The 25744-nt window shown below is 37.3% G+C and overlaps 5 protein-coding genes across 8 annotated transcripts in view; 2 read left to right on the top strand and 3 right to left on the bottom strand.

The window, feature by feature from the left end:
* The window catches only part of LOC136237121 (serine/threonine-protein phosphatase PP1-beta catalytic subunit), a 35182-nt gene extending 34960 nt beyond the window's left edge, over positions 1-222 (bottom strand). The window contains exon 1 of the mRNA XM_066027419.1: positions 65-222. Within this exon, the coding sequence (XP_065883491.1) occupies positions 65-119 (55 nt within the window). The 5' untranslated portion in view covers positions 120-222. The remainder of the gene's footprint in view (positions 1-64) is intronic.
* LOC136237115 (proton-coupled folate transporter-like) lies at positions 63-2028 on the top strand. Of its 2 annotated transcripts, none has more exons than XM_066027407.1 (4): positions 63-1347; positions 1393-1476; positions 1574-1673; positions 1723-2028. In XM_066027407.1, exons 1-4 carry the CDS (start codon positions 285-287, stop codon positions 1823-1825), a joined length of 1350 nt encoding a protein of 449 aa, XP_065883479.1. In that variant the 5' UTR covers positions 63-284; the 3' UTR covers positions 1826-2028. The 2 variants fall into 2 exon arrangements, with proteins under 2 accessions (XP_065883479.1, XP_065883478.1); XM_066027406.1 differs by having other exon boundaries at positions 75-1347; positions 1523-1673; positions 1723-2024.
* LOC136237123 (uncharacterized) lies at positions 1723-3569 on the bottom strand. The gene is made up of 2 exons (XM_066027421.1): positions 3374-3569; positions 1723-3049 (listed from the first exon to the last, which is right to left on the bottom strand). The coding sequence occupies exon 2, from the start codon at positions 3044-3046 to the stop codon at positions 2144-2146; it is 903 nt and encodes a 300-aa protein (XP_065883493.1). The 5' UTR covers positions 3047-3049; positions 3374-3569; the 3' UTR covers positions 1723-2143.
* Positions 3519-16698, top strand: LOC136237122 (uncharacterized). The gene is made up of 9 exons (XM_066027420.1): positions 3519-3674; positions 15434-15504; positions 15550-15642; positions 15693-15833; positions 15897-15953; positions 16001-16151; positions 16216-16315; positions 16363-16404; positions 16449-16698. The coding sequence occupies exons 1-9, from the start codon at positions 3542-3544 to the stop codon at positions 16618-16620; spliced, it is 960 nt and encodes a 319-aa protein (XP_065883492.1). The 5' UTR covers positions 3519-3541; the 3' UTR covers positions 16621-16698.
* Positions 16594-25744, bottom strand: part of LOC136237111 (pleckstrin homology domain-containing family H member 1-like) — a 55359-nt gene continuing 46208 nt past the window's right edge. For 2 of the 3 annotated variants that reach the window (XM_066027399.1, XM_066027400.1), the window contains 4 exons: positions 17105-17234; positions 16985-17059; positions 16804-16938; positions 16594-16751 (listed from right to left, as the gene is read on the bottom strand). In XM_066027399.1, coding sequence (XP_065883471.1) covers positions 16662-16751; positions 16804-16938; positions 16985-17059; positions 17105-17234 — 430 coding nt within the window. In that variant the 3' untranslated portion in view covers positions 16594-16661. Of the gene's footprint in view, positions 16752-16803; positions 16939-16984; positions 17060-17104; positions 17235-17711; positions 17799-25744 lie in introns of those variants that run through there. The other variant, XR_010692314.1, reaches the window with a different exon arrangement.

Genomic DNA, 25744 nt, shown 5'->3' with positions numbered 1-25744 from the left:
AGATATGAACTTTTAAAACTTTGAACCTACTTCTAACTTGACTAGGAAGTACTACGTTTCTCACCCTCTAGTAGTCTTCCAATAATACTGTCTAAATCAAGATCTTTTGCATCACTCATTTCCGTCTCTCCCGATATGGTAAACTTGTTTCTCGAACTCTAAATCATGCCTATCATTCCAGCAATTTTTTTTGGCACGTGCGGGCCAGGTTGGAAGCACGTTTTCACCTTTCACCACATCACATATTCGCACTGTTACATGCTGGTACCTGCACAAACTAGTGGATGGCGTCTGGATGTAAACGATACATTATCAGGCCAACCGTGGAGCCGGTGTTGTTAATGTTTATGTTGGGTGGTTTTCTATCTTACCCTGTACTGCAGCAACTGATTTACGCGATGATATGCGAAGATACAAAGGGATGCGAGAATGGTCAGAATGAAACGAATTCTCAGTGTGGAAAACCGAGTGATGTGGAACAGCATGTACAAACAGCCACTTCACACTGGTTATTGTATATTAATATTGCCAATGGAATACCATCCATTTTATCAGCTTTGGTGGCTGGAGGTGCATCAGATCACATTGGCAGAAAGATTCTAATTATAATAGCATCGGCAGGTGGTACCATCAATATGATTGTTATTCTTATGACATACTATGCTGCACTACCAAAATATGTATTCTTATTTGGAGCATCAATATCTGGTTGTATGGGTGGATTTACTGTTGTTAATCTAGCAGTTTATTCATACATGGCAGACATCAGTAGTATTCAGGATAGAACATGCCGCTTTGGAATTTTAGAATCAATGACGTACATTGGTGGCAGTTTGGGTGGATTGATAGGTGGTTTATGGCTGAAAGGTGGAAACTATGTCCAGCCATTTTATGCTGTTGCTGCATTACACATTGCTGTATTTATTGCTTGCATTATTCCATGTCTTATTCCTGAGTCAGTTAAAGCTAAAAAAGGTGCAACGTTTAATTTGATTACTGTTTTGCAACAGAATATGAAATCGTTTGTCGAAGTTTTTATACATGGTGAACATTTTAACATTCTTTTACCACTGCTGCTCATTTTCTTGTTTGTGGAAATTAATTTTTTAGGTCTGTCTGATGTGGTTGTCTTATTCTCACTGGGAAAGCCACTTTGCTGGTCTCCAGAGAATATTGGCTACTTTTTATCTCTAAAAGTTGCATTTAATGGTTTTGCATCATTATTTTTACTGCCACTACTATCAAAGAAACTAAAAGATACCATCATCATTATTATTGGTTTGCTGAGTGGTGCTGTGGCTTTGGTAGCACTAGGCCTTTCTTACTACAGTTGGATTGTTTTAACAGGTGAGGTTGTTAATGATTTAAATTTGAACTATTTTTTATTTGTAGTTCCCATTTTGGGTGCTTTTCGAGGTTGCGTGGTACCAGTATTACGAGCAATGATGTCGAAGTATTGCCCAAGAGATAAAGAAGGTTTTTTGAAATGTTTAATGAAATATATTATACGATTTAATTATAGGTGTAGTATTTAGTGGTTTGGCATCAATTGAGATGGTATGCATGGTATTAGCATCTGTATTGTACAACGCAGTCTACCCACTGACAAGAAAACTCTATCCTGGATTGTGTTTCCATGTTATGGCAGTTTTGTTATCTGTGCCATTTTTATTGTAAGCAAATATTCAACACCAATTCAAACTACATCTTTCTCTCCAATAGAACTTTGTATCTTCATGTTACTACAAAGCAAGTTGCAATGACAGAATATAATGAAATATTGGAAGAGGTTGGCGAAGATCATCATAATCCTGACAACTTTTAAAGCACATAATATATATTGTATATTAAATTATTACAGGTTATGGTACAAAACGTGGCAGTGATATAACCTGGATTGTAAGTATGCAACTGTACATATTCACAGGTTTAAATACCTACATAAAAACTGTTAGTAAAAAAGGATATATCCAATGAAGAAAAGTAATATAATACATAAACACAGAAATAAGGTAGATCTGTAAAGAAATAAAAATCACATTGACAAAAGACTGTGATGATATACAATAAATACATAATGACCAAAGCTTAGAGCTTACAGATGAATTGAATGAATTTCTGTGACAGTCAATTGTCAAATGAATTAAGTTTCAATTAGCATATTCACTATTTCATCTAGCAAGACAGACGGATCACTTTCCATATCCTTAGAATTATCATCTATGGCACTAGTTACATTAGCTGCCACACTGCAGGATGAAAAGTGACCAACTTTCATCTCACAAGGACTCGGTAACATGGGTGGAGTACGTGCATCAAAATCATACAACAAAGGGTCAATTCCTTTTAAATCAAGCGGACTGAGTGAAGTATCCATACTGTCAAAATTACTGTCTGGTTCACTGCTACATTTACGTGCCTCACTAGACAACTCACATTTCTCTTCCACTGAACTATTGCCATTAACTGTTACTGTTTCAGTGGCATGATTCTCAATATTAATACAATGGACAGAACTGGTGTATGATGTATGTGCAGAGGTGCATTTGTGTGAAAAAAAAGGATGAATGTTGGATTTCAGAAAATCACTACTTTTATCAGTCACTGGTAATAATGAGTGAACAAAGCCTTCATCAGTTGCTTGTTGTGTAAGTGTAAGCGGACTGCATTCGAATGAAGAATCTAGTTTTGGAAATTTCTGTGGTGCAATAGGCGATGATGGAGTGAAACAATAATCACTACTGTTAAAAGTATTCACAATAAAGTTTGTAGTTTCACTGTCTTCTTTGACTTCAGTAATCACTTCCACTGATGGCGACATTGTTGCAGTAAACATGTGATGCTGAAGAGCACGCACTGCATTACTAATTAGCACTGATTTGAGGAGACATGGTTCAATTGGTTGTGCCTGTTCCTGGTGCAACTTTCCAAGCGACAGATCCAATAATGTCTGCTGTTGATGTTCAATACTAAACTCATCAAGATTCTCCAAGGAGGGACTGCGTTGAAATCGCTTTCGTGACACATCCTGGTCACAAGGCATCATATGCTAAAGAGGAAATAGCAAATTACCAGCGCGCAAATCCAGAAAAAAAAAAACAGAAATACATATATACATGCTTCAACGTGCTAAACATCTATGCAGGAGTGTACTCAAATGTAAAGTTAAGGCAGTCTGAACTCTTTCTTGACTCAAGGCGCTACCATATTTTATTACTATAAAACCGAAACCAGGAAATGAACATGTGGTTAAGAACTCTTGACTAACTTTGTGAATTTTAGTGAATTATCAACAACTATACACAAACAAATAGTATTCTACAAACTACACAACGACAACACCAAGTAGTAATTTAGTAACGTAGTCTCTCACCGTACAAAACCGAAAATATGACGAAGTCTTTCACCAAGTTGGAAGTGAACTATTTACGGACAGTAATATACTAAAAGATTAACCTAGAATAAGAATCTTAAAACCATATACTTCACAGCGCGACAAAACCGCTTTCTGAGAACAGGAAGTGAAGGTTCTTTCCCGATCATGGATCACGTGCGTAGTGGTTTGCGGTTATGCGATTTCAAGGTGATGGAGATGGCGTCTGAAGAATTGAAATGCTCAGCTGATTGGAAGAAACTACTGGATTCTGTTGATACATTTTTAATTGACTGTGACGGTAAATCTCGCATCCCGCAACCTAGACACTTTTTCTTTTGCTGTTTGTATAATATAGTGTGTGTGCGCGCGCGTGCGTGTGTATGTGTGTTGGGGGATCAGAGGATGGGGAATTTTAATAGTCCGCGTAGCCAGACCATAGGGGGTGTATATTATCTATGGCTAGACCGAGGGGTACCAAACCAAGCTAAATCGCCTACGGGATTTCGAAATCTTTAGATTTTACCCAAATATTTCAAGATTCCAGGGAAGATTTCAAGATCCTTGTGAAGATTTCTAAATTTCAATTAGTTATATGCTTGATGATTATTGTGTTAGTCGTTGGCTAAATGTAAGTATTAAAAGCAATGATTAAACTAGAGAGCAAGTCTGGCAGTACCACCTGTCTTCTGCAATCACCTTAGCTTTTGCATAACTCAGGTGAAACCATTCATTGCATTTGTCACAATACACCATTGGGCTTCCATCATCTATTGGTCTGCATTGACAATAGACATCAACTTCACCATACCTTGGATTTCCACCTCTTCTTGCCTTGATCACTGGAAAGGGAGTCGTCTTCGTATTGGACAAACACTGCTCTAAATGTTTTCTCATAATACTTCAGTTGAATGTACACAAATGATCCAGGATCTTGCCCATGTGCCAGTGCAGTGCAATATGCAGCGGCAAACACACAATCACGATCAGCCATTTCTCCAGCCAGCTTCAGTGGAGCATGCAGCCAGTTTCAAATTTTAGCTAAATGTGTGCAAGTATAATTATGCTAAGTATTAAGTTAACAGCTACATAATTCTATATTCAGGCTGATAAAGAATCCCTCGGAGAATCCCAATTAGCTCAGCCAATAATATCCAGTAGAGTTCTGCGTGTCCCAGCCAGCTGCTTGTCCTAGTTTGTGTCCTAGCCAACTGCTTCTCCACTTAACTCGAGCTCAGTTAGCTTTAGTATTAAATGCCAAGTCAAGCGCGGATTCGAGCACCAATTGGGTAACACTATGAACACTAATATAGTAGAGTAAATCGTAGCTACTACATGTAGCTACATGCTATGACTTACCGAGGAGCCGAATCCAGCCGACTAATGTAAACCAACCATTGCCAACTCAGTTCGTATCGGGGAAAACATGTTTTTATACACGTATAATATCTGGACATGTCTGAAATTTCTGGGAACTTTGAAGTTATAAGATTTCAGGATTCCGGGAATTTGTAGTAAAGATTTCAATTGTGGACCTACGAGATTTCTAGCTTGTTGCAGACCCCTCGGGCTAGACCCTATTTCTCCGCACGGCGCTTATTGATTAGAAATTATACGCTTATAATTTCCAATCAATAAGCGCCGTACAGAGAAATAGGGTCTGGCTACGCGACACTAGGATTTTAAGTGAAAGTGGTTACCTCCAAACCGCTGCTCTGTGCCTAGGTGCCTGTACAATATCAATTATCCATAGATGCAAATGACAAAGAGGGAGGTTTGAAGTTGGGTTCTCACATGGCCAGACCATAGATAATATACACCCCTATAAAAGAACATTCAACTCGCTAAACACCAGATCACTTCCTATACTTTATAAATCTCTACTAAGACCAGTGATGGAGTATGCCAATGTTGTCTGGGGACCTGATTATATTGGTGATTTTCAGATGTTGGAAAAGGTACAAAGAAGAGCTACGAAATGTATTCCAGAACTTTTTAATTTAGAATATGATGATTGTCTAAGTGCTCTAAATCTTCCTTCACTATCTTACCAAAGACATCGTGCAGATATGTTGATGGTGTACAATATTTTGGCAATGTCAGTTTACAGTCTGAAATGTTTTTTCACCGACAATTGTCTAGTGCAACAAGAGGACACAGTCTCAAATTGTTCAAGCCGCATGCACAAATTTAATTTTTTTTTTTTTTAAAGCTTTACAGCACAAGTGCTGAAGGTCTGTAGGACACCTGGTCCTATAGCCTGCTCAAAGACATTAGATACAAAGACATTAGTTACATAAAGTGTGCCCTATAACAACCCAGCTCAAAATATTGCACATGGGTCATTCCATGCCAAATCAACCAAAAAAAATCCAGACCCCTTCGGATTTTCATGAAATTTGGCATAGACATGGACTCTACTAAGAAACTTTCTCACACCAAAATTTGGCCAATTCTATTGATCTCCCTTTAAGATATGACCGCTCAAAGTTTATTAGAAAATATTACAGCAGTTTACACAGGTTTAATAAAATGGCCATAACTTTGTTGGTGATTTCCACAGAACCTTTCTGTTTAGATTTTTGGAATGCTTATTAAATTCTCTTTCAAGTGATATATAATTCATTATAATTACTCAAAGGAAAAGGTCAAACCACAAAAATGTGACTTTTTCCTTTGATCTTAATTATTTCAAAAACGGATATTTTAATTGCTTTTATTTTTTGTTCAAATATTCTTCTAATAGCTTTCTTTCATGCCAGTAAGTTTGAAGTTGGGATGGCAAGTAGACCATGAGTTATGGCTACATACATAATTCTTATTGATGTTTGCATGCTACAGGGGGTATAACTATGAACACTACTATAACAATACAAACTTTAAAATTCAATTATAGTATGGAATGATTGGAATCTCATCAGAATGTGGTCAAGTTGTAATACACATACAGTTGGAGGCATAGTACACAGGCATAATCACAACATTAAACAGAAGTATTAATACTCTCCATTGCTGAGGCACACCAATATACCCATGTTATGTATATCAATGCAGTTATGACAACTGGTGCAAATATCGTCAAAAGTCCATAATAGAGGTTGTATACCATAATTATATTGGGGAGGTTTGGTGGTAAATTATCTTATGGTACTGTAAGTTTGGTAAGGAAAAGGGTTTTAGTTTCCATTTCTTCGCCAAACAACTCCCCTGCCAACTTCTCGTATAGCGTCTTTTACAATATATGTATAATTTGTTTTGTAAGATCTGTATGCAAAGTTTTTTGACATAACAGCTACATTTCATAAAATCACAAGAAAGTGCCAGTGCAAAGAAAACTTCAGAGGGGATTAGTGTACTGTTCCAAAATCTGGTAATGTTTTTAAAATTTTGTAACTCAGTAATAGAATGTGGTATGACCATGAAATTTGGAGTAGTTACACACAATTGGACACTGATAATGTACGTAAACCAATTTCTCGAATTTTTGCAAATTGAGTATGAGGTGCACCTACAGCTCCTGATTTTTCATGAAAAATGCATCAAGTCAGTGACAGTTTAAGTTATCCTACAGTACACTTACAACATTTAGTGTTCACCAATGGTACAGCAAAAAAAAAGTTACAGGGCATTTTGATTACCGCTTTAGAATAAGTTATGCAAGCAGTTATGTGAAAAGCTAAATACACATCAAAAACTACAAACTTGCATAGGGATCCAACTTCTTTTCAGTAAATATATATATTATTATTATTGTACGTACAAAAGTTACTTAGCATAGCTTATTTGATAGGGTATATAGTGTATACGTATACTGCTTAATCTATGCAGACTAAAATTCTATAATTTTATCAATTTTAAAAATATGATAATCTAAGGTAATTTCATTCATTAGTTCATGAAAAGCAACACAAAAAGTGTGTGAAATGGTAGGATTTGTTGTTAAGTATTCTAGTATATCAGTGCATGGATTCCATTCATTGCTGGACATATATAGTACCACCATTGGTGTTGTACAGTCAATTAAGATTAATCAGAATACAGTGTTTGATGGTGAACTACTGTACGTATGTCCAGCAATAAATGTAACCCACTGATACTCAAATTTCAGACAATGAAAATATTCTTTTACAAATTTATCTTTTGGTTTTGAAATATTCAATAATGCTTTTGTCTATGTTGATGTCCATATATGAAGTTTTCCAGTGTCTAAGTGTTACTGGTGCAATACATTTTTGAAAATTCATGCCAATATACAGAGTAAATATAGAGAGGTCTTGATCCCACAGACAGTCTGTACTCTACCACCTAAATTGCTATAGTATCTCTGACGACAAGGCAATGCTATAGCCTATATTGTTCCCCATCTGGAGTTTTCCTTGTGACTTTATGAAGTATAGTTATTACATCAAAAAACATTACATACAGATCCCGCAAAACAAATTATACATGTCATAGGCGTAGCTGAATATTTTTCAATGGGGGGGGGGGGGGGCTCTTTTCCAGGTGGTTGTAAAGGACAGTATAAACATGCGGACACAACCCCTCTAGGGGGTCTGGGAGCATGCCCCCACAGGAAAATTTTGCCTTCTGATATCAATTGTGAGGGCAATTTTATACAATGACTGCTCAACTGACTATTCTATTAGAGTACTTCGATCGTTTTGCACACTAAACATAGAAAATCATTAGGGGGCTCTAGCTCCCCTTGCCCTCCCCCCCAGTTGTTATACCTAGCCTATGCATGTCGGACAAGCACTATACAAAATAACAACAGAAAAGCTTAGCGGAGAAATTGTTCGGCAAATTTGGTTACTTTACCAAATTAAAACCCTCCTATTATGAAGTTTCACAATTTTGTCAAACTATTTTCTTCACCAAACTTAAGTACCAAACCTTCCCAATATATGGCACAAAATCTCTATTAGCTATGGACTTTTGACAGTATTTTCACCAGTTATCAAAACTGCATTGATAACCATAAAATGATACTTCTGTTTAATCTCATGATTATACCTGTGTACTATGCCTCCAACTGTATGTGTAACCACATTCTTATGAGATTCCAATCATTCCATACTATAATTGAATTTAAAAGTTTGTATTGTTATAGTAGTGTTCATAGTTATACCCCCTGTAGCATGCAAACATCAATAAGAATTATGTATGTAGCCATAACTCATGGTCTACTTGCCATCCCAACTTCAAACTTACTGGCATGAAAGAAAGCTATTAGAAGAATATTTGAACAAAAAATAAAAGCAATTAAAATATCCGTTTTTGAAATAATTAAGATCAAAGGAAAAAGTCACATTTTTGTGGTTTGACCTTTTCCTTTGAATAATTATAATGAATTATATATCACTTGAAAGGAAATTTAATAAGCATTCCAAAAATCTAAACAGAAAGGTTCTGTGGAAATCACTGACTAAGTTATGGCCATTTTATTAAACCTGTGTAAGCTGCTGTAATATTTTCTAATAAGCTTTGAGCGGTCATATCTTAAAGGGAGATCAATAAAATTGGCCAAATTTTGGTGTGAGAAAGTTTCTTAGTAGAGTCCATGTCTATACCAAATTTCATGAAAATCCGAAGGGGTCCGGATTTTTTTTGGTTGATTTGGTATGGAATGACCCACATGTACCATGCATGGTGTCTGTTATTACTATGGTTACTGCTGTATCTAATGGCTATATACAGTAGGACCTCCATTATCTGAACACCTGTGTGCCAGTTCAATCATAAAAGTGTTCAGATAAGTGAATTTGTTCAGATAACTAAAGCCCATTAATTTATATACAGAGTTCCGCTCAACTACTCTAATAGAACATACATTTACTCTAATAGAACATTCACCTAATGACGAAATACTCAGTATTGGGCGTAATGTGTTATATTTGTAACGCGTTACATAATATATTATTACTTAATGCAGTAACGGAGTAATATAATGCGCTACATTTCTTAGGTTAGTAATATCTAATGGGTAGTTATTTTACATAGGTAAAGTAGCGTATAACTACTCGTTATTGTAATATTATTACCTTACGAAGTAACTTTATACATGGTGTAATATAACATATAACTAGTTACTTTTAAACTGAAGTAATGTATAACTGTAACATGTTTCATCGCAGTGGTAGTAAGGAGTATGTTACTTTTTAAAAGTACCAACCCAACACTGGAAATACTCTAATAGAGCAGTCACTTATACTGTTCGGATAATCAAGGCCCTACTGTACCACCCTGCTATGTGAAGCTCAAAGCTGTTACTACTTCAGAACACCTACGGTATGTAGGGCACACACGCACACAACACAAAGCTTTGACCTACCAAACTATTTCTCACTATTTTTTATTATCTAACAACCAAGTGTCAATTTTCATTGTGGGATTCTACATGCACCACACCAACATGCATGTACTATGCATGGAACTGGAACATGGTCTCTGCATGTGTGTCCCCCTGTGCATGTTGCATGATACGCATGATACACATGTTGCATGATACATGCACTTATTTATATGGAACACTCATGTTACAGTAAACATGCATGGAAGTCGCATGGTGCATGCATGTAACATGCACAATATTTCAAGCTGGGAAACTGGTATTCTGCAACTGAAAAGGACTTGATTCCTTGTAAAATTAAATAGGGTAAAGGCGAATCAAGTATTTACACTTTTCAGCTGCAGAAAACAGCCTCTCTGTCTCTCATCACTGGTACGGTGGTATTTCCAGTGGAAACATGGCTTGAAATTTAAAAGGAAGTATACGATACTACCATGCTTTCATGACCATTATCAGTATGTTTTCCACCACTTTGATGCAGTATTTAGAGATGTGTCGTCGTGCATGTTAGTTATAATACAGTTGCCATATTCATAAAGGCTACGTCAAATATCGTTTAAACTTAGTCTCAATAAGCTGGCACATTGGAAATAATAAACACCTGGTGTCATATAGTCCCTGGCCTGCCTGCCTGCCCACCCGCTTGCTTGTCTGCCTGATGCCTTCAGACAAGCATAACTCAATAACAGATAAGGCTATGGGCTTAATTTTTTCACTGCTTTACACTGCTTCAGCCCGACAGGTACCTTTTGGCATACTGCAGTGTGTACAATGCACGCTACCTTTGTCCTCCTTTGTGTTCTATTTCTTTTTGCTGACAGCCCAAGGTGTCAATTAGCAGTAGCGTGATGGCTTCCCTACGTTTGTAAATTGTAAACAGGAATCATCCGTATCTTCTGTAGTCACTGGATTGATTGCAGAGGCGCTTCTCCTACTGTTCTTCATTTCTAACACTGTATAATGGGCTGAACATACAGTGGAACCTCTCTTAACAAACTCCCTACATTAGGACACAACAGAAAAAACCACTATAATAAGGACAAAAAAAATTGGTCCCAACAAGCCTGGTTAATACATTTTTACCTATGAAAGAGGAAAACGTCTATATTACAGCAAAAAGTAGCCAAACTTCTGGGTCCTAAAATGTCCGTAATAGTGAGGTTCCACTGTAGATAAAAGCAAAGCATAATGGCCTCTTAACTTTTGAGTCAGTAATTGCAGCTGGGGAGCATGGATCATCTGTATTTTTTGTGGTGACTGGATTTATTGCAGAGGTGCTTCTAGTGTTCTTCATTTGTAGCACTGTCTAGTGGGCTGAACATAGCTGAAAGCGAAGCGTAATGGCTACTTAACTTTTGAGTCAGTAATGTGCGTTCAAAACGAAACTTGAACTCTGGCACCATTCTTTTCTTTTGATGCAGTATGAATGAGTTCACCAGTCATAATAATTAGTGTTCCATTTCTCAGTACTGGAACTAAAAGTAATTCCTGTACCAGCAATTTTATTTTAGTTCCAGTTCTAGAACTAGAACAATAATTGTGACCGGATTTCATATAACAAGGCTTCCACACTCACAAAATCAAACCCACGATTTTACCAGAAATGGATTGCTGGTCTAATACACTATCATATTTCACACTGTACTTCCTTCAGCACTGGCAAGTCTGGTTTCTGTAGCAGCTTTCTTCCGACCCTGTCAAAGCCACGAGTGGGAGATTGGCACCATTAAATGGCCATGGCTTTGTGATAATGGTGTGTAGTGAGCTGGGACTTCACAGAGAGCTCGCCAATAGTGTTCTCAGTCAATTTGGAGTAATTTGAGGGCCATGGAGGGCCATGGAGAGCCCAAACTTGGCCTCTGGATTCCAACCGTCTTCTTACTCCATTTTATACCTCTATATTAAGACCACCATCCACCCCCATCCTCCCACCCTATTACTACCACCTGTGATATTATTACCCGCTCGAAAAAAAGCTGCTCGAAACAGGGCAAATTTTGGATATCAGAAATGTATACACCCACTCAGTGATAGCTAGTGAACAGATGAACAATTGGTGCAAATTTTGTTTGCACAGCTGTAGGCACTGGGAGTTATTACACAATGATTCCTTAAAATCGCCATATCTCCTAACAAAGCTTTGTGCATCGAAGCCTTGTTTTGTCAAATTCAGTCACAATTTTACTTTTCTCAATACTGGAACTGGAACAACAATTAATTTTCCTAAATACTGGAACTAGAACTGGAACTGGAACTAAAATGAAACTTTATCAAGTACTAGAACTAATACTGGAACTTAAATTGGTCATAATCATTTAGTTATTATCAATAAAAATAGCAAATACTATGCTCATTACACGACTACAGTTAGTGTGCTGATAAAAGCAAGAACTGATAAGTATTCAATAGAATGATGCAAAAGGTTATATAGCTATAAACACTGGGCTGAACTTGAGGACTGAACAACTGGACTCATGCCTTATATAAATAATTCAGGCTTGGAGAAACCATTACATTGTTAGAGTTAATTCCATGCTTTTGAGATAATGAACTTAGCTATACTGCTATAAAAGAAATGATATTGCTACATATGTGTAGAATATGCAAATGAACCTATCAACTTTGCCCACCTGTATTGCTTGTTCATTTTTCTAGGGTTGTTTACAAATAACAACTTGTGTTAATGTATTGAGCAGGAATTGTTTGCTTGTCAATCTTGAAACATGTGCAAAATAGCTGTTAAAAATTGAAGTAGTAAATACTTCCGTTTACAGTTAAACTCTTAGCTGTGTGTGTGCGTGTGCATCCACCATCCTTCTTGTTCTTAACATTTAATGTTATAGTAGTGACATGCATCCTCTAACACAAGTTATGGGCATTCGAGTAAGCAAAATTAAGTAGCTGTAGTTTATCTGTCGATCTTGCTTTCCATATACAAGCTGTAAGGTAAGTTGACAGGTCCACCTACATGTATAGTCTAACTTTAGTGCCGCTGTGGAAGAAATACTGTAGTTACAACCAGTTTCCTAAATACTTGCAATAAAAAGAAAGAAACTTGTCCAGGCCATGGTCTATTCACTAGTCCAGTCCATGGCTTGTCCACTGGTCCTGTCCATGTGGTCTGTCCACTGGTCTAGTCCACGATCCAGTCCAGTGATTGTATACAACCAATGCAACACTGAAGTGAAACCAATAATTCTCACTACCTAGGTGTTTCTGTCATTCTGAAATGTGTTTATATGTTTGATAATTAACTTCAAATCATCTCTCAAGTAGTTGCTCTGCCTAGATACATAACACAATCAAATCAAAACCCATAGTTTAGAAATGGAGCACTAAACCAATTATGCAGAACTAAAACAGTACTGTAATCTTAAAGGTTGTAGTTCTAGAATTAGAACTGGAACTGTAATTCTAAAAGCTATAGTTCCAGAACTGGAACTATAATTCTAAAGGTTATGGTTCCAGAACTGGAACTGTAATTCTAAAGGTTATGGTTCCAGAACTGGAACTGTAATTCCAAAGGTTTATGATTCTAGAACTGGAACTGAAATAACAAGCTGGTACTGGAACAACACTAATAATAATGTTACTTTAAAAACTAAACAAACTAGTACAATGAATTTCAAGTTTGATCAGGTCATAGAAAAAAAAGTTGGGGAAACAAGGGAGGTTGCCTACACCTACAATCGACTGAATTAGAGATTTAAATGTCCAGTAGTATATCTGCAGATGTAGGTGACCTCCATTAGGGTCACCTCTATGATCCCTAATCGAACTTAATTTTTCCTTACTGCTAATGCTTCAATCAAAAAGTAGTATATCATATAGCTATTGCTGTACCATTCTACAAATCTCTGATTGTGGTTTCATGTATAGGCAATAGTTGTATCATGAGCCCGAGTGATTTGCCTGATATGTATACCCAAGCTTGAGGGCTGTCAGGCCCGAGAGTGTGGGTGTACATATCAGGCAAATCACAAGGGCACGTGATACAACTGATGTGCACCATGCCAATGCAGGCACCCAAACCAATGCGAGGCCGACCACTGAATTCATTATAGACCAACCTCTGAAATTTGATTATGGAACAACAGCAATTAACGTTGTGACTACGTTTGTTAACAGTATCACGGAAAAGTTCAATTATACAGTAGGGCTGAGCGATACTGTCATTTTAGTATCACGATCGATACTAAAGCCACTATTCACGAACTGAATAGTTCACGATACTTACAAATAAGTCAATCATAGCTGGTACCACATAATGTATTGCTTAGCATTCCTGCAGGAAGTCCTTATAGGTGATAGCAAACTAGCCACTATCATCCTTGTTTACAGTAACAGTTATTGTAACACATGCTTTGAGGTTGTTATGGTGTTCACACCTCTCTGCAGGGGAAACCAGATGGGTGGTCTTTGTCATTTACAAGGATTCTTAGCCAACTACTGCATAACAAATGGATTTTTAATGATAGTAATGTACAAGCATGGTATCACGATAATTAATAACAAAAATATCGCGATATTGATACTTTCAAAATATCGCTATATATCGCTAAAACGGTAGTATCGCTCAGCCCTATTATACAGACTTCTTACAACATTTACTAAACATCTATAGGGGTAAGCTTCGCTGTAAGGTGTTTATCTCGTGTTACTCAAAAAGTGGGCATGTCCAATTCTAAAGTGTGGCGAACCACTTGTGAATATGCTATAGCACTAGTTCTCACCTTAAATCAACATTTCTCAACTCATAGGATGGCAAGGGTGACACCATAGCCAGCCATGGTTTAACCTAAATGTACCTTGGCCAGCCATGTTTTATAAGATATGTACCTTGAAATTTGCCTTTGAAGTTGGGCTTCATGGTACATCTCCAGATATAGACTTTGATGTTTTAGTGGTAAATAACAGGGTGGGGTTATAAGGAGAGGTTTCTATCTTCCACTGTGCAGTATTTGAATATCATTGACTTGTTTTTATGAAATGTGTGCCATGTATTTATATGTTTGTCGTGATTACCATTTCAATACATTTATATGTGACCGAATTTTGGAAAACTGTCGATATACGCACAACAGTACTTTTGTAATAAAACGCATTTAAAAACTATGGGTAAAAAATGCAAGCTCCAGAAAAAAAAATGCAAGTTTTTATCGCCTCGCTGGGCGAATTAAGCCGCCAATGGATAAATCCTGGGCATATCTTGTTCGCCTGTCCATAGTGAGTACAAAAATCTTTGTTTCATCTCCATATACGAAAAGATTCCAAAGTTACAGACATTTGTTTACGTTGCGGTGACAAAAGAATTTACCAACGATCGTTTTTCAATGAATTTGCCTTCCTTCTTGAACAAAGAAGCATGCTTGAGGGAAAAACTATACCTTGGTGGATGCACAAATTCATGGCGAACACAATGAGCCAAGATTCAATTCCGTACGTCGTTGTATCAGTAAGTTATGATGGTTTATGTAAGCGCCTGTAGATTCTTTTCTTGATAGCTTCTATACATATCAAATTATTTGCTCGTCCAGCTGTCTAGGGCTGTATTTCCAATGCTGCTTAACTTAGGAAGCTGAAACTTGGCTAGTCCATTCCTCTGTCCCTGTAGAAAACAATGAACAAATAAAATGCATTTTGAAATTGTACGGATATCGACGGTTTTCTAAAATTAGGTCACATATACACAGTTATGTTGTTCATTGTAGGAGTTCTATGGAGTGGAGATGCAGATCCTATTCCAGGAGCCCAGGATGCCATAGCATACTTAAGGGATCAAGTATGGTTTTGTCCATTTGCATTATTTAATTGTGTGACCTAAAAGGGCAAAAATCTATTTTTTGTATCAAACAACAGCAGCAAATCAAGAAAAGATGTTTTAGAAAAATTCAAAAAACTTGGATTTTCAGGATCATTGGTAACCGTTTTGTTTGTTTTCCCATAGCCATTAATGTTAATATCATATAGGAAGAAATGGTAACTTCAACGTATGTTGCTGCCCACTACTTAAAGCATACATTAAAAGTGACTGGAAAAGTATTTTTAGTTGGCAATCAGGGACTTTTGGAAGAAATGTCATTGCAAGGAATTGAAATTTTTGGGACAGGGGTAGGTTGGCTTGTGTGTTCTAATTAAAGGAAATAATTATATTAGCTGATTTGTTTGTTTTAGCCTGATCCTTTGCAAGGGACTTTACAAGACTGGGTGAATATGGAGCTGGATCCACCAGTTAGGCATATTTTCACATTATTATATTATAGTACATGATCTTTCAGAGTGTTGATGCTGTAGCAGTTGGTTTGGATTGGCACATCAGCTACATGAAACTAATCCGAGCAGCTTCGTATTTAGCTAAACCTGAGTGCCATTATGTTGCCACCAATGAGGATTATGTCTTGCCAACAAAAGGAAAAATTGTTATACCAGGTATGTACTGTACATATTTTAACTGTATAATGTGTTGATACTGGCAAAAATTTTCATGTCATAGGCACAGGTACTGTGGTGAAAGCTGTTTCTCATTGCTCATTAAGAACTCCCATAATTGTCGGAAAACCTCATAAACCTATGTATGATGTCATTTCGTCATTGTGAGTTGAAATTTGTGAACATTAAATTAACACAATGTTATTTTCAGGGCAGAGATAGACCCAGCTAGAACCTGCATGATTGGAGACATGTTAGTATCAACTTTTTTGTGCATATGTTTCAAATCCTCAGCAGGTTGTCCACTGATATTGCATTTGGAAAGAATAATAGTCTAAAAACTCTGTTGGTCTTCTCTGGAAATACCAGCAGAGAGTACTATAAAACCTATAGTGGAAGTAACATTGCAGACTATACATCTGAGGCCATCTCAACAGTGACATCTAACAAAAGACTGAAATGTATCTAAGAGCAATATACTGTATACATATAAAAAATATAAATGGATGATTAATTATTTGAGCCTGTTTCTTCATTGTCACTGTCATCTTGAAGAAAATGTTCTAAGTAGCTTGCGGTCAGTGAATTGATTTCCTCGATCTGTTGACAGACAATTGATTGCTATGTATGTACTGTTAACTACTCAAGTTACCATTAATTGTGACATAATATAAAGAAGGGTCTCTGCATAGTACGCTCCACTAGATTGAGTAACAACAAGCTTGAAGCACTTTTCTTGTTGTCCAAATGACAATATGTTATTGTATGAAAAGAACTGCACTGTTTCCTGTGGTTCATAAATAATTTCTAATCACATGACAACAGTGACCTACCAACTTATCATCAGATAAAACTGTTATACCCTCTTCACTCACAGCAAGCCAGACACAAGTTGCAGTGTGAAGTAGCTGCATGAGAGAATGTCAGTTTGTATATTAATGATATAGTGATACCTGGGTGTGAAAAATCTTGCTGCCAAAGTGAGGCCATTCCCATCCAATTTTAAGATGTTCCATTGCACATTGTAATGGTGTGTGTTTATCAAGACGCTTCCATTGTTCCTTCAACTCAATGCACATTACACTACATACAAATGTAATAAAAGTATATTATAACAAAGACCATTTGAGCCATGAGCAATTTAAATACAAAGTTATCCATTTGTCTATGTTTCTGTGATGCCAGACATACAGTGTCTTGCCAACTGCCGCATGTATTGGAGGACTTTTTGTGCCAAAAACGTACTCATCATCTAGGACAGGTTCTGATTGCTGTCATTTATGCTGTGTTGAATGCAACAGTGTAGAGCAAAACTCACTGAAATTCTTTGTGTAAACTGCATGAAGAATCGCAAGTTATAGTTAAAGCACTACTGTACGTGTACTAGGGCTGGAACAAAAGGTTCGGAAGCTTGAAAACCTTTAAAGGTTTACCCCTCCAAAGCTTCATAACCATGGGTGTAATCAGTCAAAAAAGCCATAATCTACTTGGAAACATGTAAATATCGATAAGATGGTGTACAGTACATACAATCAGTTATAGTCATTAATTATTACTAACATGACAATCAACAAATCTTTGAAGGTTCGGTGGCTTTCTTGCAAGAAGCTTCAGAGAGTAAAATTTGACCTTCATTCCAGCCCTAATCTGTACAGAAAATACAACATGAGGGGATGTGTTGAAAAGCTAATACAGCACGAGGTGGAGCTGAGTGCTATATTTGCCTCTAGAAACCCTGCAAGTGCTGTATTTATCATACACACAAGCATAGATGGTGCTGTAAGTTTTAATTTGTACTTCCTGGCCTTCTTGCTTGGAGCATTCATCTTGTGCATGCCCAACTGCTTCAATTTTTAGTCATCAGTATGTAGTCTATTTCTAGCCATAGAACCAACTGGTAGGATTAGTCTGGCTAGTTTAGTGTCATGCATGTGATCAAACATGCTATCTGAGTGAGGTCGTTGTATAACATTCCTTAGCAATGTATTTGCCCAATTATGCACATTTATGCACATTTATGCACATAACTGTACTGTATGACTCTTACAGTACAGTCATGTAGCTAATTGGTACTTTTTCAGTATGCTGCAGCACTTTAATCCTACCACACAAAGTACAATATGTGAATACCTAATCAAGACACACATGCGGCCCAAGAAGCCGGCGCATAACACCCGTGAGTATATTGACAGGAAGAAAGAAAACGCAATTTTCGCACCTCCGTAGCTCTGTGCTGCCTTGATGAAACAAGACGATTTGTGCTGTGGACACTCCCTCCACCTTCAGTACTCCACATTCCAAATTAGAGCGAAATCGCTTCAAGCGTTCCTGAGATATGCAACTTCAAAAATTGGCTTAGTTTCTTAGTTTTTTTCTTATTTTTCTTCCTTTTTTCGCAAACTTACAAAAACTGCTATAAAATGCAAACGCTATACCCAATTGCCTTGAAATTTGGTACACAGAAAGGGGGTATAAAGGCGCATTTCTGTACCAACTTTGGCTAGGATACGATAAACAGGAAAAGAGTTATGATCAATTATTCACGAAAAATAACACCAATATGTTGTCACGCCTACAGGGTAAACCGCGCATGGGAAGAAGCTGAAAATCGGTGGGTGAATAGGTTAACTATTGAACCTCAAACTTTTTGTGGTTTGAAAGAAACCGAGCTAAAAACCAGGAAGATACAACGAAAAAACCAACAGTGTGTAACAATTATGCAATAATAAAAAACGACTACTTGCCACGCCTACCAGATAAAACGCTAGGGCGAATGCTTTGAAAATCGCTGTATAGAAGGAGTAATCATCTTAGAATGGTGTAGAAGAATCAGACTTAAAGCGACAGAGTTATAACACGAAATCCAACTTGGTGCAGCAAGTGCGAGATCGAGATACTCTAATAGAGCAGTCATCCTAATAGAGCAGTCACCCTGAAGAGAATTCAAGAGATCAGCTAGAAACAAGTCACCCTGTAGAGAGATCAGCTACAAACAATTCACCCTGTAGAGAGATCAGCTAGAAAAATTTACCTTATAGGGAGTTCATGCAACTATCGAATTATTATTATTATTATTATATGCTGCGTAGTTTTGCCTGTACATTAATTATTTATGACGTCATTTCTTATTATTCTTATTACTTGGTTATGTAATTATCAAATTGTTTAAAGGGATACACAAAAGGCATGTAAAGGGATAGTTCAGCTAGAAGAAATCACCTTGTAGAGTTCAGCTACAAAGAAACTACCATGTATAGAGTTCAACTACAAACAAATCGCCTTGTAGAGAGATCAATAGAAGAAGTTACCTTGTAGAGAGTTCAGCTACAAAGAAACCATCATGTAGAGAGTTCAGCTACAAACAAATCTCCCTGTAGAGAGATCAGTCAGAAGAAGTTTCCTTGTAGAGAGTTTAGCTACAAACAAATCACCGTGTAGAGAGATCAGCTAGAAGAAGTCACCTTGCAGAGAGTTCAGTTACAAAGAAACCATCGTGTAGAAAGTTCAGCTACAAACTAGTGACCTTGTAGAGACATCAGTTAAAAGAAGTTACCTTACAGAGAGTTCAGCTACAGAGAAACTATCATGTAGAGAGTTCAGCTGCAAACAAATCACATGTAGAGAGTTCAGCTACAAGGAAATCTCCCTGTAGAGAGATCAGCTAGAAGAAATTACCTTGTAGAGAGTTCAGCTACAAAGAAACCATCATGTAGAGAGTTCAGCTGCAAACAAAACACCTATAGAGAGTTCAGCTACAAACAAATCTCCCTGTAGAGAAATCAGCTAGAAGAAGTTTCCTTGTAGAGAATTCAGCTACAAACAAATCACCCTCTAGAAAGATCAGCTAGAAGAAGTCACATTGTAGAGAGTTCAGTTACAAAGAAACCATCATGTAGAGAGTTCAGCTGCAAACAAATCTCCCTGTAGAAAGATCAGCTAGAAGAAGTCACCTTGTAGAGAGTTCAGCTACGAAGAACCATCATGTAGAGAGTTCAGCTACAAAGAAACCATTCTGTAAAGAGCTCAGCTGCAAACAAATCACCTGCACAGAATTCAGCTACAAACAAATCACCCTGTAGGGAGATCAACTAGAAGAAGTTACCTTGTAGATCGTTCGGCTACAAACAAATCATCTGTGGAGAGTTAAGCTACAAAACAAATCTCCCTGTAGAGAGATCAGCTATAAGAAGTTACCTTGTGGAGAGTTCAGCTACAAAGAAACCATCATGTAGAGAGTTCAGCTGCAAAGAAATCACCTGTAGAGAGTTCAGCTACAAACAAATCACCCTGTAGAGAGATCAGCTAGAAGAAATTACCTTGTAGAGAGTTCAGTTACAAAGAAACCACCATGTAGAGAGTTCAGCTACAAAGAAACCATTCTGTAAAGAGCTCAGCTGCAAACAAATCACCTGCACAGAATTCAGCTACAAACAAATCACCCTGTAGAGAGATCAGCTAGAAGAAGTTACCTTAAGCTTGTAGATAGTTCAGTACAAACAAATCACCCTGTAGAGAGATCAGCTAGAAAAAGTTACCTTGTAGATTGTTCAGCTACTAACAATTCACCCTGTAGAGAGGGCAGCAAGAAGAAGTCACCTTGTAGAGTGTTCAGTTACAAAGAAACCACCATGGAGAGTTCTGCAATAAATGTATCTATTATATATATATATAATTTGTACATTTACTGATAAAATCAAGGTGGCGGTAAGGTGGTGTACATTTACTGAAAAATTATTATGAATTTACATTTATTTAAATCAAGGTGGTGTACATTTACTGATAAATCCAAGGTGGCGGCCAAGAAATGGCTGTGATGGTAGGTTAATGGTAAAAATTTTAGTAACGACAATTCACGTGAATTTGGTGCCAAGACCAAGCGGCACAAAATTCACCTGAATTGTCGTTATTAAAATTTTTACCATTAACCTACCATCACAGCCATTTCTTAGCCGCCACCTTGGATTTCACATCTTTTTTCACCATAGCCTTTCTGAGGGCCGCACTGTTTTTTTACAGCTTGGCTGTTTTGGATTAGATTACCTTTACAAGCAGATTTTATTTACCCCTAAACTAGGTTATAAGCTTAGTATTGTGACTTTGTGAGGTAGTGGGTTTGATTCCTTGATAGCACATCTTGTATTCTATTAGCATTTTTGTTGTTGTTACATTCACACTGATATTAATCATACAGTACAATAGCATTGTACAATAGGGACGACAAAGATGTGGGCATGACCGATGAAAAAAAACATCACCCAAAAACCTGCCTCAGCCTCACTTTTCCGAAGTGCTTTCAACAAGTTGCTATGGAATTAAAATTATTTAACAGAATTTTCTAGTGACTGACTGAGTAACTGATGCCTTCAGACAAGTGTAACTTGATAACAGCAAAGGCTACGGACTTGATTCTGTTCGACGTTGCTTCGTCCCGAGAAGTGCTTTTTGGCATACTGCAGTGCGTACAATACATTCTTCATGGACTTACCAGTTGTGTCCCATTCATCTTTGCTGACAGCGAAAAGTGTCAATTAGGCAGTAGCATATGATGGCTTCACTTCGTAATGGAAATCGTCCGTATTTTTCATAGTGGCTACTTTGGTTGCAGAGGTGCTTTTCAAACACTTCTTGATTCGTACTGCTGTGTAACGGGTTGTAGCTGACAACAAAGCATATTGGATACTTCACTTTTCAGACGATAATTGATATAACTGGGGCATGCGGCGCCATTTCTTTTGTTTGATGAAGTATGCATGGGTTCACCGGTCATAATAATTATTATTTACAAAGAAAGTTAACAAACAAGTAAACAAAAAAATGGAATTTTCAAAAAGAGTAGGGACATCGATAAAAAGTAGGCACATCGATAAAAAGTACTGAAATAATGGAATTTTCACATCGAGTAGGCACATCGATAAAAAGTACTGAAACAAGCTGTAGTGCACGATATTAAATCACAGTAAAACAAAAAGAAGTGTTGTATTCCTACTGTGCATTTCCATTATGGTATCTTGAGCACAGTAGAGATATACAGTATACCACTTCTTATTGTTTTACTGTGATTTAAATATGCACTACTCCAAGCTTGTTTCAGTACTTTTGATTGATGTGTTGTGGTCATTAAAAATTCTGATTTTATTTTGTTTACTTGTTTTAGAAATATGAAGTACACACTGTAGGGATCCAAGTGATGAAACGAGATGAATGATGGCATTACAGCATAGCTCTGTGAGAAAATCACTACATTGGTATGTTTATTTCTTTGCTCAACACCAAAGTAGGGAATTTCCTGAGCAATGCTGTATTACCATCATTCATTTATTTTTTACTGCTATTAATCACTTGGATCCCTACTTCATTGTTAAATTTTTAGTTTTAGTTTTTTTGTTATAGTTATACATCTATACTGCACATGTGCATGTGACTTTCTATTAGGGTGGCTGCTGTGTTAGAGTATCAGCACACCAAGGGGTAAGGTCACTATTCATTATTTTCACTGTGGTACTGCATTATTATAAATACAGCTATTATATTATAAATACAGCTAAACCAACAAGGGTGTGTTTCATCATGTTCAAGCAAATTAATTGTTAAGAGGTGTGGTCTTTGTGCTCAAATGTTATCAAGAATAAATATTGTTAATGGGCATGATCTTGAACTCTAAAAATGCATGTCAAAGAAAAAGTGTAGTTTATATGTGACCAGATTTTACAAAACCGATCCAAATCACACATCAGGCAAAAGCAAACTAACACCTCCAGTGGATAGCTACACTATTGTACTAGTAGTTTTGACACTTAGTACCACTCAAACTACTCAAGGCTGGTTCAACAGACGTCTTTTCTGGGTGGTGTGTAGAGCTCAAGTGGCGATTTTAGGCTTTGTGGAGGACCTGGCTTGGCAAGAATCAGTGGTTTACTGGTGGACAGCCTGATAATGTTGGTCAGACGTTTTTTCTGTGGATTTTGCTACATATCAGTCACTAAGGAGCCAGCACAGCCCTGTAATCTCGTCTCTGGACTCCAATCGTAGTCTGCCTCCGTTTTGAGGTCTGGCCCTTGCCCACCCCGCCAACCCCCACCCTCCACCCCTTTGTGAGCACTTGTGATACTACTTCGCTTGTCCAACTGCTCAGATTTTCTATCTTATATGGCGGGAAACTCTACAAGCAGCTACAAGTACTGGAAGTGGCCTGAAAGGTAATAGATTGATGCATCTTTTGTGTAAATTTCATACACGTGCTTGCTATCCTTGGAGAGTTATGCTGGCTTGAATTCTTTAAAACCGTTTATCTCGAAACTTCTAATGTGCGATTTGGATTGTTTTTCCAAAATCCAATCACATATATGAGGCCGTCTCAGCAAAAACGCAACTTGTTCGCACAATTAAATTTTTTCTCAGCATTATCTGCATTGTCCAACCAAAGCTTCAGCCTTCTGTAGTGAGTAGTTCAGCCTTCTGTAGTGAGTAGTTTAGGAATTATAGTGCTAGACAGTAGGAAGAGCAAGATAATTGATTTGTACAGTGGCTATATTGAAAATAAACTACAGGTACTTACATTCGCAGCCATAACTTCTGTTTGGATTAGTGTACAATGTTGGAATTTGGCGTAAAATGTTCACCATAGATTAGCACATCAGCCTAGGTATAGTGTGAGCCCTGTAGTCACTTGTGCATATGGATATATATGAAGACAGTTTAGTAGAAGAAATGATGACAATCTTGTTTACGTTTACCGCATCACAAACAAACGCACATGACATGCATACCGTTGCAGCTACAAAAGAAAGATTTTCGAACTCTCCATGAGTAGGTGAATAAGATGGTGTATAGGTTTAATTCCTTCTTCAAGTACTGGCCCGATAAAAACTTGTGTATTTTTTCTTGTAGCATGCGTAATTTTATGAATTATTTTTAAATTTTGTTTTCTCAATACGCATGCTTGTGCGGGTTTTCGCTGAGATGGTCACATATAGTAGCTCTAAAAGAGAAATCAGGAAGCAGTTTCTAATACGTAAACCTGTAAGTAATTGTAATCTATATATATATAAAGCTGTAAAGCAGTCTGTCCATCTGACCATCACGCCGCTTACTCACCAAACTTGGTGCGAATCAACACAATCTGTGCTTATAATGAAGCACTCATCATCCGCCTACTCTAAGATTGTTATCACGAGTTCATGTGTGCTTCCGTTCGTTCTCTACAGCATGTAGAAGGCCAAGGTGTAGAGAAAACTTGAGCAACATTCCTTTGAAAACCACAGCACATACTGTTCAAGTGGTAGAACGCCTGACTAGCATGTAAGAGGTTGTGGGTTCGAATCCACGTATTGGCAGATTTTTTTTCTTTCTACTCAGTACCTTTTTGTGCACACCTTTTTAAAACACGCCTTTTAGCTCATCGTATCTTGGCATGCAAAGCACTTATCGACACGGGACGTTAGCAAAATCAAACGCCCATTATCTGGCAACTAGAGTGTTGTTGTACCAAATCAATACGTGCTTTTGTTCGCTCTTTATAGGGTGATGAAGGCACTGGTGTAGGGAAGGATCACTGAAAAGTTGAGCTACATTCCTGTCAAAACCACAGATAATAACTGTGCCCCTTAACCCCAAGTTATTATAACCAACCTGGGTTCAATCCCTGCCTAGGTTATAACTTTTTTTTTCACTTTTGGGACCTTTTGATGCACTTTTTTGTTCTATCTGTTCTTCATCTACAAACCTCTTATGCTCAGTTTTTCAGCACTGGCACTTAACTGCCTCACATCATAGAGCACTTTTGGGATAGGGCAGGCAAATTGCCAACATATTTGTCCATTTGTGTGTTGGTCCAGTGCATTGTATTAGAGTAAGTAAAAATTTCTTTTACCATGCAGTATCCAGAATACCTAAATCTTTGTTTTAAGCACATAGGTGTGTACTGACATGCAAAACTGTTTGTTCAGATTTGCCTCATTACTGCTGTAGTAAATAGGCAGCTTGCATGATTGGACAGATGCTACTGTGCATCTGAAAAATGATAATGCTGGAACCATGCTGATACCATAGTTTATACCAAGGAACTGCGTCTGACCTGGCACAACTGTTTCACTATAATCCTGCTTACATGTTTTCACTCTAAAGTATTGTACATTATCTTAATGGTAAATTACACTGCAGGTGTTTTAAAACTGGGTTTTTGTATGGCAAGAGGTATAATATGTGTCACTGCAACATCAGAACTGAAAGAACATGGCATGGGACAAGTTCTGAACCTTTGCCTGCCATGCAGTAACTATATAATTGCAAAACTGTGTTGGCTTTAAATTATGCCCACGTTCATTTCTCTTTGTGACAGTCGGTAAGGTAAACATCATGTAGAAACTGAAACTGTACCATGTGTACACCACCTGTAATTGTCCGCATGCAGTTTAACTAATTAGCCCATATTTCATTATGTACTTTAAAGCACTATTGACATGTATGCTACACAGCAAATATAGGACACTAATATGTATGCTTCGTTCCCAATATATTAATTATTGTTGCATTAGTTGTCCTACATGTAAAGCAACAAAGTTTTTGTTTGTTCTTTACACCACGTTGAAGTCACT

The sequence above is a fragment of the Dysidea avara genome, chromosome 10 (assembly GCF_963678975.1).
Source record: "Dysidea avara chromosome 10, odDysAvar1.4, whole genome shotgun sequence".
Classification (NCBI taxonomy): domain Eukaryota; kingdom Metazoa; phylum Porifera; class Demospongiae; order Dictyoceratida; family Dysideidae; genus Dysidea; species Dysidea avara.
Note: the sequence above shows the minus strand (reverse complement) of the source record. Positions and strands in the feature narration are given on the sequence as shown.

Excerpts from the sequence above, each read along its gene's own strand:
- LOC136237122 (XM_066027420.1), top strand. The coding sequence starts at position 3,542 with ATGGATCACGTGCGTAGTGGTTTGCGGTTATGCGATTTCAAGGTGATG. Across the intron at positions 3,675-15,433 it reads ATTTTTAATTGACTGTGACG|GAGTTCTATGGAGTGGAGAT; the intron begins GTAAATCTCGCA and ends TGTTCATTGTAG. Across the intron at positions 15,505-15,549 it reads TAGCATACTTAAGGGATCAA|GGCAAAAATCTATTTTTTGT; the intron begins GTATGGTTTTGT and ends GTGACCTAAAAG.
- LOC136237123 (XM_066027421.1), bottom strand. The coding sequence starts at position 3,046 with ATGATGCCTTGTGACCAGGATGTGTCACGAAAGCGATTTCAACGCAGT.
- LOC136237115 (XM_066027406.1), top strand. The coding sequence starts at position 285 with ATGGCGTCTGGATGTAAACGATACATTATCAGGCCAACCGTGGAGCCG. Across the intron at positions 1,348-1,392 it reads CAGTTGGATTGTTTTAACAG|TTCCCATTTTGGGTGCTTTT; the intron begins GTGAGGTTGTTA and ends TTTTATTTGTAG. Across the intron at positions 1,477-1,522 it reads TTGCCCAAGAGATAAAGAAG|GTGTAGTATTTAGTGGTTTG; the intron begins GTTTTTTGAAAT and ends ATTTAATTATAG.